The 20,696-nt window shown below is 39.2% G+C and overlaps 1 protein-coding gene across 1 annotated transcript; it reads right to left on the reverse strand.

Moving 5' to 3' along the window:
* Positions 1 to 6: 6 nt before the first annotated feature.
* On the reverse strand, positions 7 to 20,647 carry LOC119746074 (myc box-dependent-interacting protein 1-like). Its single transcript, XM_038222861.1, has 11 exons — positions 20,547 to 20,647; positions 11,529 to 11,664; positions 11,086 to 11,180; positions 10,587 to 10,682; positions 9,964 to 10,062; positions 9,522 to 9,607; positions 8,629 to 8,793; positions 7,926 to 8,178; positions 5,765 to 5,881; positions 5,310 to 5,411; positions 7 to 5,122 (listed from the first exon to the last, which is right to left on the reverse strand). The coding sequence occupies exons 1-11, from the start codon at positions 20,613 to 20,615 to the stop codon at positions 5,042 to 5,044; spliced, it is 1,299 nt and encodes a 432-aa protein (XP_038078789.1). The 5' UTR covers positions 20,616 to 20,647; the 3' UTR covers positions 7 to 5,041.
* Between the last annotated feature and the right edge of the window lie 49 nt (positions 20,648 to 20,696).

The following is a 20,696-nucleotide window of genomic DNA, read 5'->3' on the forward strand; positions in this document are numbered from 1 at the left end:
CAAAAATTGTGCTTGTATAATCCATGTCACATAAAAATTGTGATGGATACATTGAAGCTTCTTTATTCTGATTTTTGTATATCAAATAAATTGAATATTGTTAAATATTATTTTGCACTACTTCAGGGTAGTTCTGTTTTATCTGTACAAATGAAATAGAGACTTCAAGTTAATGACAGATCTACACAAGTTTAACTGATACAGGAATTGACAGGATGCGTTTACCACAGACACTAAGGTATGCTTACATTTTAAATTTCCATTCAAATAAAAAAAAATCATCAGTACATTCAAAGTTTGCCTAAGAATTATGGGTGTTCGGGGAAGGAAATAAACAAGGAGAAGCAAAAGCAGACAAGTGTACTATCTCCTATTTCTGAGGATTATGATGTCATGAAAATGGTCTGTAGTGTCAGACGGGCTTTAGGATTACTTAATATTTTTTCTTGGTGATGTGGTCGGTTGCTTTGCTTTTAAGTATGCTCTGGTTACCATGGTTACCAGCCCAAGTGACATTTACACATAGACATTGGAGGCACTGAGCTTTTTTATTATTCAGGATTGTAAAAATGGGGGGGGGGGCTGGGAGGTGCAGACATCTGCTGGGGGTGGCATGTGCCCCTCCCCCCCCCCCTAATAATACGTCACTGCTGATTGTTTCTTAGAGCAATTTTGTTGTAATTTCATCTGCTTTGCAGCTCTCTCTCTCTCTCTCTCTTAAAAAAAAGGATGTTAATGGTTTTCAGGGAGAGATTAATAGGGAGAGATACAGATAATTCATATCCTTGGTTTTACTTAAGGGAAACAACCCACTATTTGACCACAAATCATCAAGGCTCTAGGACATTCTACATTACAGGTTGTCTACAGTAGAAGTTACATGCAATTCTACACAGTAATACACTTATTGTCCAGTTAAGTTTTGTCTCAGCTCTAGAAGTACAAGTCATAAAAAAATAGAACTGGTGCAAATTAAAAAAGAAAAGAGACTATCCAGGACAACCAAAAGTTCAGGGTTCCAGCTACCATAGCATAAATCAGTTCAAGTCAATCTATCAGCTGATTACAAGAATTTCAGAATCATACAGCAGTACCATACACAGCACACAAGAATAAAAAGAACAAGAAAAGTACTAGCAGAGGGGTAAAAAATAAAGGCACTTGTTTACATTAAGTGCATTATGGACAATCTACATCACACAACTGATATTGCTTTACACATAAATACACAAGTTCAATAAACAAAAACACAGTTGCTTTATAACAGCCATGAAGTCAATATCGTGGCAGTACATTCTTCTGATTTCATTACATCTACATGTACAGTTTATATGGCTTTACTCAATGCACAATTCAAATTTTTTAAAAAGGAAAACAAAAAAAAATAAAAAAAATCACCCCCCAAAAATTGTATGAAACTTACCATTGCTATAAATTCTCTAAAACCAGGAGTTTCAAGGTAAAATCCACACCATATAATTACACATACTGCAGGAAATCTTTAGCAAATTTACATGTTATAACAGTAATCCCGTCCTCAAATATAAAAATGTAAGCAGTTGTTTGTGTGGCGTTATACAAAAAAATAAACCTATAACCAATCTTAGGTCAACCATGTGCATTGTTCCTTGTGTTTGGCAGTAATAAAGTGCATTCATAAGTCTTCTTGCTTCATGATGAACATTTATCCCCCCCCCCCCCAAAAAATAATAAGAATAACAATAATAATAAAAATCATCCTCGGCATTTAAATATCAGCATGAATGACAGCAGGTTGGTACTTCCAACCAATTTTGGGTTATGGACTCCCTGCCCAAGTACCCCCTCAATGGTAGAAAGGGAGAGTTGGGGGGGGGGGGGGACTACTGGGAGAAAGATTCATGCAAAGATGCTACAGCCACAAGGACAATGCCCGTGCACATTTAGGACAATGCCCGTGCACATTCAGGACAATGCCCGTGCACATTTAGGACAATGCCCGTGCACATTCAGGACAATGCCCGTGCACATTCAGGACAATGCCCGTGCACATTCAGGACAATGCCCGTGCACATTCAGGACAAGCAACTATGTGTGCTTTGTGCTATATGCGCACAAACCAGCAGTGTATGCACAGAGAGTGTGTCTCCCCTTGAAGCACTTGAAAGTGGTCACAGAGAGCATCTACTATTCATGCATGCAATAGCAGTCCATTGCATTGCATGCTTCAAATGACAGAAAGACCACCGCATATTGGTCCTCTCTGAAAGCGGGGTCTACCTGATGTTCCCCAATACCGATGTTCCCAGAAATCCTTAGGATTAGGGTTAAGGTAAGGATTTCGGGGAACATCGGTACTGGTGAACATAGGGGAACAGAGATATGCACCCCTGAAAACAATGTAGGCCCTGATATAAAGTGCAATAAAGTGTTGAAATCCACAATACGTTTGTAATGCCCGAAAATGATGTAAGCATAAATTGTTATTATCTACCAGCTAAATTTATACTGACAAGCGAGACATGGTGAAATATATCAAAAAGCATTAAAATATTAAAAAAAAAGTTATGTACAAAATCTACATATGTGATGTGATCAAGCTACATGAGTTGTTTGTCGACCCTGGTCAATTTTTTTATTTTTTATTACAAATTTAAAAAGCGCACAATGTCATCATTACTGCTGTGAAAACCGCATGCTGATACCATCTTTAGTAAAAAACTATTGTGATGAAGTGCTGTGATGAGGTGGCCCTATTTTAGCCTGAATCTCCAAATAAAAATTCCCAACAAACGACTCGTTTAGCTTGATCGCATCACATACCGTATATGCAATAAGACACTCTGAAACTCTTGAGGGCAGCAAACAAATGTCAGTGCATTTCACAGCAAGTTGGATCACAAAAGTTCTCATTTATTAGGTGAATAAGCTTAATGACTGCCTCCGAATTACTTGGTTCCGGGTCAAGGGTGACATTAACCCCTTAGGCAATGTAGCGCCCCAAATCGCCCTGCCTATAACTCTCTGTTGCGCCTGAAACTGCCCAAGCAATGGCTTTATTGATTCTTCAGTGAATAAATACAATGTAATACAATGTAGTAAATTAACCCTAACCTCCACAACTCCATCAAACATGTCAAAATCCACCCCCCCCCCACCCCAGTTTGGTGGATTTCGTCCTGCAGGCCTGGTTTGACTAAATATTGATGGAGTGTGAAGACCTTGGGCTTGGAGGCCTAAAGCAAAGCATGCATTGGATTGATGGGTTTTTACGGACTTGGTCCTGAACTTAGTAGAAGACAGTAGGGAGTTAGGGTTAATGGGTTAACACATACGCCTATGGACTCACGTGTTAGTACTGGCATAGCCAAGCAATATGTACGTGTATGCCATTATGGTCCTGGCTCCCTGCTACTGTAATACACAGATAGCAACAAGCTACTGATTACCAGCAATGAAACCAAACTCCACAGACAAGTCCCAGAAAGTTCACAAGTCGTGTCCAACCATCGCTTACTACAATGCATTCTATGCAAGTCAAGTCCAGTTGCGATACATAACTGATTTATCATTGATCTGGATATAATTTGCTCTCTCAGTACACACAGAGCCCACAAACTGGCAATTCACAGTGCTTTCCCAATGCATGCAACTGGTAAGAAACATAATCCGGCGTTTTGATACAAGGAATCACTAACTCTCCGCCATAGTTTTAGCTGTTTAGAGTTTTAAAAAGTGGACCTTTCCAGGACTAACAAATTATTACTATAACCTCACAGACAAAATCCTGAAAATCACATCCAGTCAGATCTTTTACTCCATTCATTGAAGGATTTTTGTTTACATTCCAAGGTGGAACTGTGTCAGCAAACTTCTTCACTCACAATTGGAAACCAAGTTAGTCAAGTTTGGACTCATCTTTCCTTAAATTACTCACAAGCCAAGAAGTCTCTTCAGAAAATCAAAAAACTCTAGCCATGATTTTTCCTTATTGCAGGAACCCTGGAGTAATGATTTTTACACCCCATAAAAAATCACCAAAACCTGTGCAAATGCATTGGTCAAATTGCAGCAATCAAAGAGTTAAATACGTTCCTTGTCCTAATACACAAACTAATTTTTGTAATTATTACTATAACAGTACTTTTGGATAAGCATACACATTGTCTGTTGCATTTCTTGTGTTAGCTAAATTACACCCACCAGGCAGCATTCATAAAACAAGAGGGGATATTCTTTTATATCGTGACCAGAAACCAAAACTTCACGAGCAGAAACGTGCACTCTTACAATGGTCTACAACTACAACAAACCCCTAATCAGAATTGCATGTTCTCTGCTGTTTACTGGTAGGAAATTGCTTTCTTTAGAAACAGACTCATATTGATGATAAGAAAGTACATGAAAGTTGGACTGCCACCAAATATAATGCATATTTATCAAGTAGCTTCATGGAAGTATTTAAATCTAGGTTACCATACAAAAATTATGTTTCTGTTTGTCAAAATCATTCAATATCATTCATTTAGTGATTGTCATGGTCAGAAAAAAAAAACATATAATACTTCCTGGGAAATTCTTGAGGGGAACTATAAAGTGATCACGTTCTTCAAGGTTTTTATGACAGAAAAGAAATATTGATGAAGTGTTTAACTTGATCAATATTTCATTTTTTTACATTTTCAAGATGGATCACAAGATTAGAATTAAGGGCCAGTTTACTGAACATGTTTACACTTCCTATACAGACAATCAACTGTTAATACTTCAGCCCCACTACCCCTCGCATAAATGCTGAGACAATACCCCCCCCCCCCCCCTGTTCCTAACAGGGTTGTGGAGCATGATAGTCCATTAGAAACAAACAGTATGAATTGCATGGCTTTCTCAATTTCAATCCCAATATTACTCTGGGCAAAAACTTTCTGATTTAAGAAGCGCATATGTACTAACCCTGTTCTGGAGACCCCCTTGTAGCTTATTCCTCTGAGCTTGTATGCTTACTATGGTGAAACATGTATCTCTGGCCCATGTTTTAGGGGGACACAATTTGCAGCTTGGCTCAGAAGCGCACTGTGAAGTTGTCAGGGAAGACACCTTTAGATCCATCAGTTGTCTTTATTCCAAGTGACCATCCATCATCCTGTCAAGAAGATCAAGTTAATCAAAACACTTGTAAGGATTTACATTCCCTCCACTTTACCACAGAATAATATTAAGCTTACACATCATTTTGGGAGATTTAACTATATCACTCAGAGCAGTCGATATTTGTATATTAACCCCCAGCTCTGACTGAAGGGAAGCCTCTCTTTACTGTTGTTGTTTACCTGATCATCTGGATCATCGAACTGCAGTACATCTATAGTGTCTCCTTTATCAAAAGTCAATTCGTCAGAGTCCCTCCTCACGTAGTTATGTGTGGCTCTCACCTATTAATGTCCAAAAACCAGTGAAAGAGAACACGGCGTCAGAGAAGGGGAATCTTGGGTGAAGTTTGAATTGCACTTCAGAGTAAACCACGTAAAGACTCATACCATGAAAATCATTTTAGTTTCACAAAAGGTCAAACTAACAACTCATTTTAAACTTTTCGAAGCAACTTACCTACTTCTGAATTTGGACATAATGTGTTCAATTTGGAATTCAAAGGGAAGAGTCCATTTCACATTTTTGATGCTATGTGCCTCATATTTAATAATCACATTGTTCCAACCAGTGTGGCAATGTGTATCCACTTCAATAACTACCCATCAAAGTACAGTTCTGAGTGACTGATACTCACTCTGTAAACAACGCCAGGCGGTAGTTCACTGTTGGATTTATTAGGTGATACAGTCTCCGGGGATGCAAGGGGCGGGGCTGCCCGTGCTTCCTCCCCATTCTGTGACGTCCCCCTCATCTGAGAAAAGATAAGAAGGAATAAAATAAACCATGAAAGCAATCAAGTTACTGATAAATAGAGCATTCTGTGTGCTGACTTGTTTATGTTTGTTCATAAGTTACTTTGCTGTTGTGACTAGACAGAGGTTACAGGATGTTTTATATTGGAGTTGCTCTTCACCAATGCAGATTTCTCCTCAGCACTTTACACTCCGTGCTTATCTAAAAGACTGGATAGTATGCAGTATAGAGAACCACAGAAAAACAAAACAATTTGAAGCCATTTTGGGGAGACCGGCTGGTGGTGTATAAAGGACAAGTTGCTGTTTTAGGCAATTGTGATCCACTTTTGAAACAATGTGGCTCACTTTTTGAATGCTGCAGTTCACTTTTCGTGACGTTTGGAAATATAATCACGACGGAAACTTGTCCTTTATATCTGCATCTGTAGAATACTGTGCAAACTCCTTGATAGGATATCCTGCACACATGTACATGACCAAAATGCGCGTCAATTCTTGATACAGTGCGCGCTGTATGTGCGTAGAACATTTGTATATCGGCGGCCATGTTTGGAAGATCGGGTGTATGGGCATCTGCTATCCAGTCTTTATATAGAGATCAGTGATCTAAGTAAAACAAGTAAACGTGAATGGATGCTGGTTCTGCTGGTCTAGGGGCTGATACTAAACCTGAATGGGTGTTGGTTCTGTTGGTCTAGGGACCTGATACTTACTTCAAGGGGTGTTGGTTCTGTCGGTCTAGGGACCTGATACTAACCTCAAGGGGTGTTGGTTCTGTCGGTCTACGGACCTGATACTTACTTCAAGGGGTGTTGGTTCTGTTGGTCTAGGGACCTGATACTAACCTGAATGGGTGTTGGTACTGTTGGTCTGGGGACCTGATACTAACCTCAATGGGTGTTGGTACTGTTGGTCTAGGGACCTGATACTTACTTCAAGGGGTGTTGGTTCTGTCGGTCTAGGGACCTGATACTAACCTCAATGGGTGTTGGTTCTGTTGGTCTAGGGACCTGATACTTACTTCAAGGGGTGTTGGTTCTGCTGGTCTAGGGGCTGAAACTAAACCTCAAGGGGTGTTGGTTCTGCTGGTCTACGGACCTGATACTTACTTCAAGGGGTGTTGGTTCTGTTGGTCTGGGGACCTGATACTAACCTCAATGGGTGTTGGTTCTGTTGGTCTAGGGACCTGATACTTACTTCAAGGGGTGTTGGTTCTGCTGGTCTAGGGGCTGAAACTAAACCTCAAGGGGTGTTGGTTCTGCTGGTCTACGGACCTGATACTTACTTCAAGGGGTGTTGGTTCTGCTGGTCTAGGGGCTGAAACTAAACCTCAATGGGTGTTGGTTCTGTCGGTCTACGGACCTGATACTTACTTCAAGGGGTGTTGGTTCTGCTGGTCTAGGGGCTGAAACTAAACCTCAAGGGGTGTTGGTACTGTTGGTCTAGGGACCTGATACTAACCTCAATGGGTGTTGGTTCTGTCGGTCTAGGGACCTGATACTAAACCTCAATGGGTGTTGGTTCTGTCGGTCTACGGACCTGATACTTACTTCAAGGGGTGTTGGTACTGTCGGTCTAGGGAGCTGATACTTAACCTCAATGGGTGTTGGTTCTGTCGGTCTAGGGACCTGATACTAACCTCAATGGGTGTTGGTTCTGTCGGTCTAGGGACCTGATACTAAACCTCAATGGGTGTTGGTTCTGTCGGTCTACGGACCTGATACTTACTTCAAGGGGTGTTGGTTCTGTCGGTCTAGGGAGCTGATACTTAACCTCAATGGGTGTTGGTTCTGTCGGTCTAGGGACCTGATACTAAACCTCAATGGGTGTTGGTTCTGTCGGTCTACGGACCTGATACTTACTTCAAGGGGTGTTGGTACTGTCGGTCTAGGGAGCTGATACTAAACCTCAATGGGTGTTGGTTCTGTCGGTCTAGGGAGCTGATACTAAACCTCAATGGGTGTTGGTTCTGTCGGTCTACGGACCTGATACTTACTTCAAGGGGAGTTGGTTCTGTTGGTCTAGGGACCTGATACTAACCTCAATGGGTGCTGCTTCTGCTGGTCTAGGGACCTGATATTCAAAGGCATCGTCTTCATCGTCCTCCTCATTCCTAGCTGCTGCTGCTGCTGCTGGTGTTGTTGCTTCCTGTTGTTGCTGTGGTTGTTGCTGGGCTTCAGGCCGTGGGGCCACCTCCCTCTCATTGTAATGCTCAGGAATCTGGACCTCATAGATTGAGTTGTCGGGGGTAGAGACCCCGGGTGGATGGGCGTTGCCAACAACATCTGGAGATCTACCGACATACAAACAGAATGAAAACACGGAGTTGATATTGGACTTTACATTTCACTAACTTCATTTTATAAGAAGTGTATTCTCAGTGCTATCTGAGAGATTTTGAAATTAAAGACCAGAAGCTTGCTGGGTGGGACTTGCATGTCAAACCTCCTGCTTACCAATAGCCTGAGAAAATCGTGGATTTAACTACAAACTAAAAAGCAATTATGTCAATTTTCTTTGTACTTAGGTTTTTAAGGGGTATCAAGCCTCACCTAGTGGCTGGCCCTGATCCTCAGTACTTCAAAATCCTCCAAATTTTACCAGTGAATGGTGAATGAACTTGGAGGGTTAGCATTTCAACTATTACATGTAAATGTGGAATGGCCCACAGATGTTAGCATTTCAACTTTTATGTGGCATGTCCCATAAAAGTCGGCAATAGATCGCTTGCTTGCTTGCTTACCCGATGGTTGATAGTCTCTTGATGTCAAAGGTTCCCTTGGATGTCTCCTCGTAGAGCTCTTCCATGATATTACTGAGCTCTAGCGTCATCTTACCAAGCTCTTCATGCAGTGTGGCCTCAGCACCATAGAAGAGCTGGAACGTTGTAGCGTAGAATGGAATGCGACTGGAATCAAACAAACATGTAAAATAAAACTGTCAATCAAAATAAATATGATGTTGGTAATGATTGCGAGGATATAAATATGACGGTAGTGATGTTGATGATGATGTGGTGGTGCTGGTGGTGTTAGTGATATTGCAGAAAGAGATGGTGATACTGTCATGTTATTTCTTGACAACAGTGATATTGGTGGAAAAGATGGTGATTGCGACAATACCGTTTAGTGTTGGCGAAGTGTGGTTTTGGTGATAGTGGTGATATAGGGTAAGTTGACACTGGTGATGATACAATAATAATGAAACTTGTAATAATTACTAGATGAAGATGACAATGATGCCACCACTGATGACAATCACGATGAGTTGATAACACTGATTACAAGTGATGATGAGGAGGATATGAAAAGATAAGGGTTATGGCAAATTCTAAAGCAAATATAAAATAAAGACTTCACTACAGACAAAAAGATGCACCATGATCTTTCATTCTTCTAACCAATTATCCTGGAGACTGCTTTTGGACTTGTCCAACAAAGATGAACAGCCTAACTGTCAAACAGCAGCAGTACTTAAAAGTTAGAGTCTTAAACAAAAAGGCCAAACAGACCGGTGCCTTTAACCCACTTTATCATGGCCACGGTTGTGTTCATTTAGTACTGAGCAATGATACATTCTGTTACTTTGTAAGTAGCTGTATCTGGCACTGACTGTGATGGTCAATTCTAGGTTTACCTGTCATACAGTGCAGGAAGCTCCTCTAGCATTTCATTGTTGATGTCTTCATACATTTTCTTGGCCTCATTGTAGGTTTCTTGCGCCTGTTTAGAAAGGAAAGAGGAAAGTGTATTACTACAATGAACATATTCACAAAACAGTTTACTATTCGGCCCCGCCTCTCAAGACAGGTTCCCACCCCTCCATAATTACTCAGGTCAGAAAAGAACTACTCTACCTACCTCTCTATGTACATCTTAACTGAACAGTTAACATGAACCAGTGAGAAGAACTGTTGATTCTATGGGATACTGTTGCTACATGTAAGTCCACACAGTTATCCTCCAGTTAACAGGTCAAGCCCTTTATTTGATACAAACTGACAGAGCTAGAGATAATTCCAACACCCATGTTTTATTTCTAGTATTCCATCATGCCAGAATATCATCAGAGGCAATACCTTGGTGGCTTTGAGATCATCTTTCTTCTTGAGTGTCTCCAGGTTGTGCCTCGCGCTGTCAAAGTCAATCATCTTCCGGCCTCGCTTCTCCACTCGTTTCTACAAAGAACCATTCAATACAACGTGAGCTGTTTCAGGCCCGGTTCCAAGTTAGGAAACAGAGATGTTACAATGTTGAATATGCTGATCCTTCCCACTCTGGTAACTTGTTTCCAGTTTCCATGTCATAAGACCACACCACTGATTTCCACTTCACATTTCAAAATAAAGGAATGGCAAAATGGTAAGTGTTCTTCAATCTCAAATTTTGATGTTGTATTTTCCTTGTTAACTTTGTTATACTCAACATGACAGCTAAGGGCAAAAATCTTAAAATATATACCGGTACCATATCTACATCAATATCTGCATGACATTTAGATTCAATTTCAAGAAGTCTGCTACTGCAGTAGCCATTTTGGCATAATGTACAATATAATTATTCACCACTTGTTGGTGAAATAGTCTTTTACTCAGCTGAAACTGAGCTACTGGTTCCCTGGACTATTTGTACTGGTTGTGTTCCTGAATAAACTTTCAAGGGTTGCTATTTCTAAATTGACACGATCTGTCTGTTCACTCACCTTTACATCCGGGAATTTGGACTGGTACGTGAACAGCGGGTTGACTACCTGATCATTCAGTTTCTTCTGGTAATCATCCCATAGTAATTCTAGGGTCTAAAAAGACAGTAGAGAAAGAAATTTACATAGTTAACAATGACAGGCACTGTAACACTAAGTACACTGAAGAAGTCAGTCATGTCAGCAGTGTTTCTCCGATGATTATGAAGTTTTATGTCATTGTTTGAATACTCAAAAAAAAAAAAAACCTTGACAAATTCAGGAACCCCAGTTGGAGGGACACACCACATGAGCTTGTATGCATTCACACATGTATGGCACGTATGCATGATCAATTTTACTCCGAATGAACCCAACCCCATTTTATATGACAATGGCTAGCAGTAACACACATGTCTATTGCAAGTGGCTTCAGCCGCTTCCCATAGAGGCATGTGTAATTGCAAGCCACAGCCAAGTAGTCCAGATGTAGCCTTCACTGTATACACCAGCTACTTACTTCTTTGGATTGAGGTATCTGACTACTCTTGACCCAGTCTGATTCATAGATGTTCTCTAGTGCATCGTGTAAACTCCGGCTGGCAGTGCTCATTGCTAGCAAACAAAAAGTAACATGAATTATGAAATTAATCCGTATTTTAATTTAAATAAAGTTTTTGTTCCTGCTGAAAACGCTAGAACTCTTGAAACCTGTCCAATCACTCCTATGGGGCAAGTTAAGTTCATCATGTCATAGAGAACTATTAATTACGTTGTTGGCATCAACCAATCTAACATAACGATCAACTTTGCCAAAATATTGAGTAAAGTGTCTTACTCAAGAACACAGGTTCCACCATCCCTGGCGGGGTTCAAATCCACATTCAGAAAGATTGTCAAAGTAGCAAAGTTCCACACGATCAGTGAAAAAGGACCCACAACTAACTCCCATAGAATGCTTACCTCGTACACAGGACACATAGTTCTTGAGTTCTTTCTGTAACCTGGACGCGGCCGCTTGCTGCTGGTTAAAGTTCTGTGCGTAGAGGTCAAAGGCTGCATCTCTGGTCTCATCTACCTTACCAAGCTTCAAGAGAACCTGTCAGAGGGAGGGGGAGGGGCGAGGAGGGGGAGAGGAGGGGGAGAAAGCAAATAACATAAGGGAAAGACTATCAGCAGAGGTACAAAGAGAGCAACTTTGATACCGGTACTTAAAATGTGTGTACAGTACATGTCAAGTGCAATTCCAAGAAGTCTTTTAATTTCAACAAAATCAAAAAGTGTGACGTTTAGTATCAAATAGCAGATAAACTGGAATATGTGATGCATCATAACTTTGCAGGGATACAAACAATTCATAAAGTGATCCACAACGATCAGTTTCTTTCAATAAAGAAATGTGGTACATTTATAAACAAATTTTATGTGAAGATAAATTGAGCTATGGACACATTGTTTTGTTTTCCAAAATGTTACAGAACATATGTACACAATGTACATATTTTCGAGGGAAAGATCACAGAAACCAAGACCACATTTTAAATACAAGATTCCCCCCCCCCCCAAAAAGAAATCGGACGACATACTTCCACTACAACACTGTACCAATGGGTGGAGAATCTGTTAAGAAGAAATATGATTCCAAAGATTTCCCGATTCTGTCCAGTAGTTTTTGCTGCAGAGCCTATTTTGTGAAGCACACATCTTTCATGTGGGTATTAGGCCTACTACATATTAATTAATCCCTCTATAGGCCGTGGGCCAAAGCCTGTAATGTGCAGTTTCGTCTTAACTTTTTAGTGGCAACTTAATTTCTCGGTTATAAGTTGTTTGGAACATGTTAATTGATATTTTACAATGTTCACATCATACCGTTTGCACAAATTAGAAATAAAGGGGACTGTTTCCCCCAATGTACATGTAACTGTACCACATAAGGGCGATCGCGATGCATCGCTGCCATTCCGTACCAGCCTCGCCCCCATGGGCGCATGCGCGTTCCTCCATCAACCCTTAGCCATGGGGAATGTGTAAGGCGACGCTGACTGGCTAAAACAGAGCGTACTGCGCTCGTACTTTGAGTCTGCAGGCCCCACATCTCCTACACGTCAAGTAACATACACATTTTTTTTCAAGATTGCACGATGCCTTTTCGATTTGGTTTCCGGAAGCCCAGTTTTACACCCGAAAAAACATGTATTCTGGGTAAAGAAATGGAAAAAAAAAAATAGTGTGTCACTTATTTAATTGAAACTGAATGACTTGTGATTTACTTGTGTTGTAAAGGAACGACAGAGGTACATAAATTTAATATAAATCATTATACACCACGTCGAAATCTCATCATGCTCATGTTTGAAAGGCTCGATTATACAAAAAACTTTAAGCACGGTGTCGACTGTCGAGCACTAAACAATGACTTATATTATTTATGCCGACTTCCTATTATCTGTTGTGTCAAATTTTAAAGCGTTTGAACTTAAAACATACAGAAGTTATGGCAAAAATACTATTTATGACCAAAAATTGGCAAAATAATGAGGAAAAAATGTTGTTATAATTTTAATGTGCATTTTGGGACAATGTGAACAGCCGGATTCAGATTCAGCACTATCGAATTAGTTAAGTTGACCTTATTGCAAGCTGACAACAAAAAGTTAAGACAAACCTCAACTTCTAGACCTGATACAGATTTTGGCCCATGGCCCACTATCCAATTTAAGTCAATTTCGCGGGCCCGGTTTAGTAATTCATCAGGACAAAATGACTCCTGACTTTGTTTCAAAAATGGGCTCTAGAACAAAACTACTGGACTGAATCGGGCTATCTTGTTATCATTTTTTCTTTTAAAAGAATTCCCCATGCATTGGTACAATGTAGGTTGTTTGAGTCTCAAGGTAGCGGAAGTATGCCGTTCGGTTTTTTGGGGGCCACCCTGTATTTTGCACCACGCCACTCATTTCCTGGAACCATTTCAAACATGTTTCAATGGACACCACGCAACAACAAGGAAACTGCTGGAATTCTCGGTGATTCCCTGATCAACTCCCTCTTGCATACAATATTATCAGCCAATACAATGTACTCAATACTGGTGTTGGGCACAAACCACAATCCATTCACAGAGTGAAGGCATAACACACATGAAATCATATAGAACAGGAAGGATAAAGAATGCTGCACAAAAACTATTTATATGTCTGACATCTAAAAATCCTCTTCTTTTCAGGTTTTAGAGACCGTGATTTATCAGTGCATGTATGTATACTATACACATTATTGTACTCATGTACAGGTGCAGACCGTACTGACATGTAATGTACAATGTACATGTATGTACCGGTAGGTCAGTTTAATTGGGCGTAACACATTTCTTTCTCATTTCTTTTTTGCTTTAAAGGGAATACTTTATATACAACATTTGCAAACATCAAAAAATAGAACTACCATGTTTTTACGAAATACCTTACTAGGATGTTGGTAAATGACAGTCTAAAGCATCCTGTACAATTATGGCACCTGGTGTCAAGTCATGTTAAGAAAATGGTATTTTTGTATAAATTTCCAACGGTGGTCGGCCGACCACCGTTGGAAAAACCTAACTACTTTTCAACTTCTCCTCCAAATTCACCATTTTTTCAGTCCAAATTCTGTTTGCTATTGGTTACATGTTTATGAACGGGTGCAGGCCAGGTAGACTGGTTCCCTTACCTTACAATTTTCCGGCATCTATAAATTGATCCATTTTATCTTTAGTAGAGTCAGGGAACCAGACTACTCCACCATTTGTGTTTTTCTTGGTTTTTCAGCATTTTCGAACACAAAACTTCAAACATGTCAGTGTAACAATATTTGATCTATTATAGTAACCCCTCAAATAGTTCATTTCTGAAAAATTACAGCAAAAGCCAATGATGTACATTCCCTTTAATACTTCACTGGGCTCTAAGTTAAATACAGTTTTTTTTCAGCTGAGATGTATACATTTTAAAGGTACAAACACAAACATGTAAATTGTATAAATGTTGTCATTATTGTGTAAAAATTCAACATACAGTAAACATGTAACTTACATGTATGCACATAGGGAGTAAACATCAGTTTTGTTTAACAAGCAAATTAAATGATTGGTGGTTTCCAGATAATTCTAATGTACATTTCCTCAAGAATGCTGATGAACCCTGCAATGAAAATGATAATGTCCCTTGGTGGTGGTACTAGTTTAAAATGTTGAACAAAATTTCTTTTTTAATATTAATTTTAAACTCAAATGAAAAATCAAAAACATTGAAATGAAAATCCCATTCAACGATGCACCAGTATGGCAATAAATGTTTTTTTTTTCAGCAATCACAGTTTTTGCGCAGCACGTGGTGGAATTTCTCATTGATTACTCCATTTGCCAAAATCAATATTGTACAATCTGCACAGTGTCAATGCCTTAGACGTGTGTGTACCCAAGCTCATGTATGGAAATCCAAATAAACACTAATACAATACACCTGCTAAGCTCTAGCGTAGATCTGCTCTCTATTACATGTATATTGCTCCAAGGTCAAATAATATGATAAATAATTAACAGATTGTGAGCTGGGCCACACCACACTGTCATGACTGTGTGGGATTTTTGTTGGTCTAGTTTGGATTTACCATGTGATCACTGAGGTTTGGTTACACTTACAGGCTGTGTACATACATGTACATGTACATACTGGAATTTGTATCCTTGTGGAGTCATTTCTTTGATCTCGTGTACTAAAGTTGTCGAGTTTGAAAGTGTACTTTCAAAATGCTGCTATTTTAAACAGAATTAATTTCCTGGGCTGAAATTTGGACTGAATTTCCCATACATAAAATACTTCAATTTGCGACAAATCAACACACCTTGGAAATTCCTAGTTTTTGAGTAAAATCCATATATTTCGTGATAACCTTGTGGAGACGTATTGACATACAGAAATTGCTCTGTGGCGACTATACAATCTTTTGTTCCCTATTTTGCACATGATGTCTCCAGAGGATACCGTGTACCAGATCCTGTACGTGTACATATATGTATTTACAATGTACCGGTACATGTATACAATACACATTGTGCGCTCCAGACATGTGCATGCATTGCCTTTTGCCAGTTGATGCATTTATGATTAATCAAGGAACAGGGTTTTAGGTTCACAGAAATTTAAACAGGACAATGCCATACTGTAAATCGTGTAATTATCTCAGAAACAATACTGAAAAAAGAAAGGGAAAAAAAAGAAGGAATTTTGTTTATTTTATCACTCTTTATTTTCATTTTCAAGTGTACCGTTGACTGTACATGTACAATGTACATGTAGCTGTCCAAACACAATTTTATCAAAACCGTCAGATTTGCTTAGAAAAAACAACAGGGTACTGATACCAAAAATAATGTTTCCTGTTAGGGATTTTTGTAATATTTGCTTTCAATAGCTTTGAACATTAGTTCAATACATTCTCCTTCATTAAATACATTTCTAAGAAAAGGGCCCGTACATGTATGATGTGATCAAATGCTGTTGTCTAACAACATGTGTCTGCCCAGTACATCCACATGTAGAACATCAACGAGCACACACTCTCATATGACTAAATTGCCTTACCATTCACCTGTGAAAATGGAATTGATTGAATTCTAAATTCATGACTAAAGTAAACATGTGGACAGTTGCATTAGCTAATACATGTAAATTGTACATGTACATTTACTTGCGTGAAACAAAATGTAGGTCAAGCCCCACAGTTTTTTCTACATACTGGAAGGTCATACACTGTACACTAGTTTACTAGACAGTAGACACCATTTGGTTGAGAAATCAACAATGATTCTACTTGACTGAATGATGACAACTGATTACGTAGGGTTCATTTATAGGTTTCCTGTCAACTCTCGGAAGTACGGGCACACATCGAAACTGACAAAACACTCAAACTTGATGTCTCCAATCTGGACTGACTGGACTGAGTCATGATGACTGAGCTAACAACTATCTCTAAGCCTTCAGCCTCTGACTATGAGAAGTTCACATTCTAGTACACGTACATTGGTTTTAACAATTGCTGATAATGCAGTGATGCAAAGAAAGCCATGCCATGCAGAACTGTTTTGTTAGTATAGCATGTACATGTATGTACACTAGGCCTGGGCGAGTAGTATATGTGTTCACAATGCTGAAAGAAGTACACATGTATGATAAACAACATACATGTACAGTCAAAAAAGCAAATTGCCTTCTGACCATTGTAAGATTAAGAAGGAAGTTTTTCATTTGTCTAATAAGCATCAACTCTCATATTAAACTATTTTACAACATCTCTCTGTCACAGTATGACACTACACCACCATAGACACATCATTGCACACATGTCAACTGCAGGCTGCGTACATTTGGGTCAATCTGCAGCGAAATGGCAGTGACATGTGGAAAGTGTGGACAATCAATCACCAAGGGCATACATTTGTACATGTTGGGTGCATGTACATGTACATGTAGCTGTAAAGGGGCTTGAATACAATGGAATACCAATGCGATGACCCCTAATTGATAATAATACAGATAATTGTGAACACCAGTAATTAGAATTGCTAAGCAAAGGAAATTGCACAGCAGTGCATGCTGTATGTGTATGTTACCTAAAAAGGGGGAGTGGTTTGATGAGAACTAGAAATATAACTCCAACATTTTTAATAGTATGCTCGGAGGCTCGGACTGACATCAGAAAAAGTTTAAAATTGTGTCAAAGTACATGGGTACATGTATCAACAGTTACCCAAAACCTTGAGCATATATATAGTAAATATTGAATGGATTTTGATGCATTATAAGTACTTAGTTGAATAACTTCCTGAATCCCGTGAAGATGTGTTTTTGTGGTGCTATGTCACATGAGACTGTCAAAGTGCATAGTCAGAGAATTATGTTTTTTTTACACTGCACGTGTCATATCTTTTGACAACTCTTCTTTCAACTTTGCCTCAATCAAACTCAAAAGTGAATTGTATGGATGAGACGTTCAAAGACCATTCCATACATTGTACTACACTGTACATGTACATGATGCATACGCCCTCCTGATATTGTAGGAAAAAAGTTCCTGGACCAAAAACTATGGTTTGTCAGAATGCCTTTCACTTTCATAAACATGATACAGTTAGGGCCTACTTGTAGCAAATTCCTCATGACACAAAAACAGAGGAAATAACTGTTTTACAATCGTGGCCAACATGTTCATTTAACTCACCTTTTTCTTTGTTCTTGAGAGGGTTTTTGTAGCATTTAGAACACGTGTACCTGACTTGAATGCTGACTTTTTGTCTGCCATTTTAACACTGCCTTATGAATGTGTCACAAATACTGGACTTCTTCTGCATTGTTTAGCCACACAGCAATGCATGCTAAATTTCTAGCTAAAATAAACCACGTACATACAGTGTATCCTGCACACATCACCTACATGTATTGTATCCTACACACATGACGTACTGGACTTCCTCTGTATTAGCTGCACATGATTATAAATGCATGCATTGGTGTGTGGGAAAGTTGTGTTGAGGAAATCGAAATGGGAACTGTTGTTTTCACTTGATATTCATCATGGAAGATACGCACCTGGTTTAATAATTGTACATGTAAAGCTCTTTGAGATTGTTGACACGATGGAAAGCGCTATATAAGCACAATTATTATTATTTATGTACCTCTAAGACAGGGTTGGCTGATTTAAATCACGTTGATTTAAATCACTGATTTAAATCGCGATTTAAATCAAATAATTTTTTTTATAAAAATCACCGATTTAAATCACTTTTTTGTAAGAATCTTATTTTTGGCAAAATCAATTGATTGAGGGTCATTTTAATCATTTAAATCAACTGATTCCACTTAATTACAAAGTGTAAGATGTTGTAAACACATTCAAACACCCCTATTTCATCACCATCGACTCAATTTAGGTTTTGCATAATTACCCAAAATCGTTGTTTTGATTAAGTCAAGATCTGAGTTTAAAAGTTTTTCTTCAAAGTTTTTAATTTTAAAAAGAGCACACTCACGATTGCTTTAATCATTCCTTGATCTGTTTACAGTAATATTGTGAATCAACTGTGCTGGTGTATGCTTACATGAACCATCAAAAGGTGTATTAAAAGTCCCAATTGACAGTCTTATTCCCAACGTTTCTCCCTACAAATTTAGATTGAGATTTATATAAAACCTTTTAAAGGTGTAAGGCCTGATTTCTGTTCGCCACCTTGGACCATCAATCAAACACTATAAGTTACACAAGGATCAGTGCCGCCACTTTTGAAATCAACATGCCCATGGAGAACTGTCATATTTGTTTTGTATACCATGTACATGTACCATCAATCAAGTTTTCATTCATATCCACACACAACATATCTCAGCTGTATCAATCAAGCAATGCACCTTTAAAGTGTCTTCAGTATTAATGTACCATTGAGCCAATGATATACATGTAGACTACATGTAAAAGAAATATTTTGAAAGTTTTGAAAGGAAATCAATATTTTGAAAGTTAAAAAAATCAAAAAAATCTGATTTACACAAAAAAATCTGATTTAAATCAAATAGGCCTAAATCCGATTTTTTTTATTTAAAAAAATAAAATAAAAAAAATCGCCAACCCTGCCTCTAGACATGCAAAAGGGAATCGGGAACCAGCTTGAACTGGTATCCGTCCATAAAAGCTGCCCTAGTTCCCGACCCCCTATTATCGTTCGAAATGCACTTGTGTTTACTAACGCGATCCAGTCTACTCATTATCATAATCGATGCATCGTGCGCGCTCGGTAACGGAATCGCACTCGGGATACGGGGACCATCGAATGTATGCTGGGAATGAAGACCACATCGCGTCGTTCAAACATTAACACGAATCGGAAATTTAACGTGTTCACGATCGCGAGTAGCCCCATAAATGTGGCCTATTTACTGGACTGCCTCCGTAAACATAGGCCACACATCCACATGTACAAAAATCGTGTTGACGGAGCCAAATTTTGATTTTCACATTTAGGCTTAGTTTGTAGGGTTTTTTTTGCTTTAGAAGCATACTCACCCTCTTTACAGGCTAATCAGAAAGTGCTGCCTTTTTCAGATGTCTAATTTTTGTGAAATTTCATGTTGAAATTTTGATACGCAAACGTGTAAAAATGAATCTGGAAATTTCACGAAAAATATACATCTGAAAAAGGCAGCACTTTCTGATTAGCCTGTAAAGAGGGTGAGTATGCTTCTAAAGCAAAAAAACCCTACAAACTAAGCCTAAATGTGAAAATCAAAATTTGGCTCCGTCGACACGATTTTTGTACATGTGGATGTGTGGCCTATGTTTACGGAGGCAGTCCAGTAAATAGGCCACATTTATGGGGCTAGATCGCGAGGGGAGCTCTCGGAATTGAACGGGAAATTTCACTTTCCATCCGGATCGTAAGTAAACTTCAGTACAACCATCTTAATTATCGATGTCTACTTGTACCTCAGGCTCAGTTGGCGTAGGCCCCCCCCCCCCCCCCCCCCCCATCTAGTAATTTGGAGGCCGTTTTGAGGGTGAAATCTGATGTTTTTGTTGGTAAATGTATTGTTGGGTTTTTGGGTCAATTGAATGACACTGACACTTGACAGAATTGTTTTGCTCGGCATACATCATTAGCTTGGACCCCACTATCGCCAGACCATGTCCGAATGTTAAAAAGGCGATAAGTTGGGTCCAAGTTACTCGGACTAGAATGACTCTAAAGACCGCCCACTCGTAAAGCCGGGCGGACGGCCCAGTCATACCGCCGGCCGCTCCGCCCAAAAAGTTTCCGGACAAAGTATTGCCTTCACTTTTCACTTTAAAAAAGTTGCCATACTCAACATCGGTTGGACAATTCTTCATGTGAATAAAGATGAAAAACCATTTCATAAATATGACAAAAAAGTTTCGTTCACTGACCTTTTCCTTCGTTCTTGTGAGGTTTTTTGTAAGGATGCTTGACTTGAACGTCGACTTTCTGTCTGCCATTTTGAACACTGCCCTCACCGTTGATTTACATTTATGTACGTTGTGAATCGCCTGTCTTAAAACAACAGAGGGCGGTATACT

The sequence above is a fragment of the Patiria miniata genome, unplaced genomic scaffold, assembly GCF_015706575.1.
Source record: "Patiria miniata isolate m_02_andy unplaced genomic scaffold, ASM1570657v1 HiC_scaffold_7, whole genome shotgun sequence".
Lineage (NCBI taxonomy): Eukaryota > Metazoa > Echinodermata > Asteroidea > Valvatida > Asterinidae > Patiria > Patiria miniata.

Excerpts from the sequence above, each read along its gene's own strand:
- LOC119746074 (XM_038222861.1), bottom strand. The coding sequence starts at position 20,615 with ATGGCAGACAGAAAGTCGACGTTCAAGTCAAGCATCCTTACAAAAAAC. Across the intron at positions 11,181-11,528 it reads CTATGTGTCCTGTGTACGAG|CAATGAGCACTGCCAGCCGG; the intron begins GTAAGCATTCTA and ends TTTGTTTGCTAG. Across the intron at positions 10,063-10,586 it reads CCAAATTCCCGGATGTAAAG|AAACGAGTGGAGAAGCGAGG; the intron begins GTGAGTGAACAG and ends GGTTCTTTGTAG.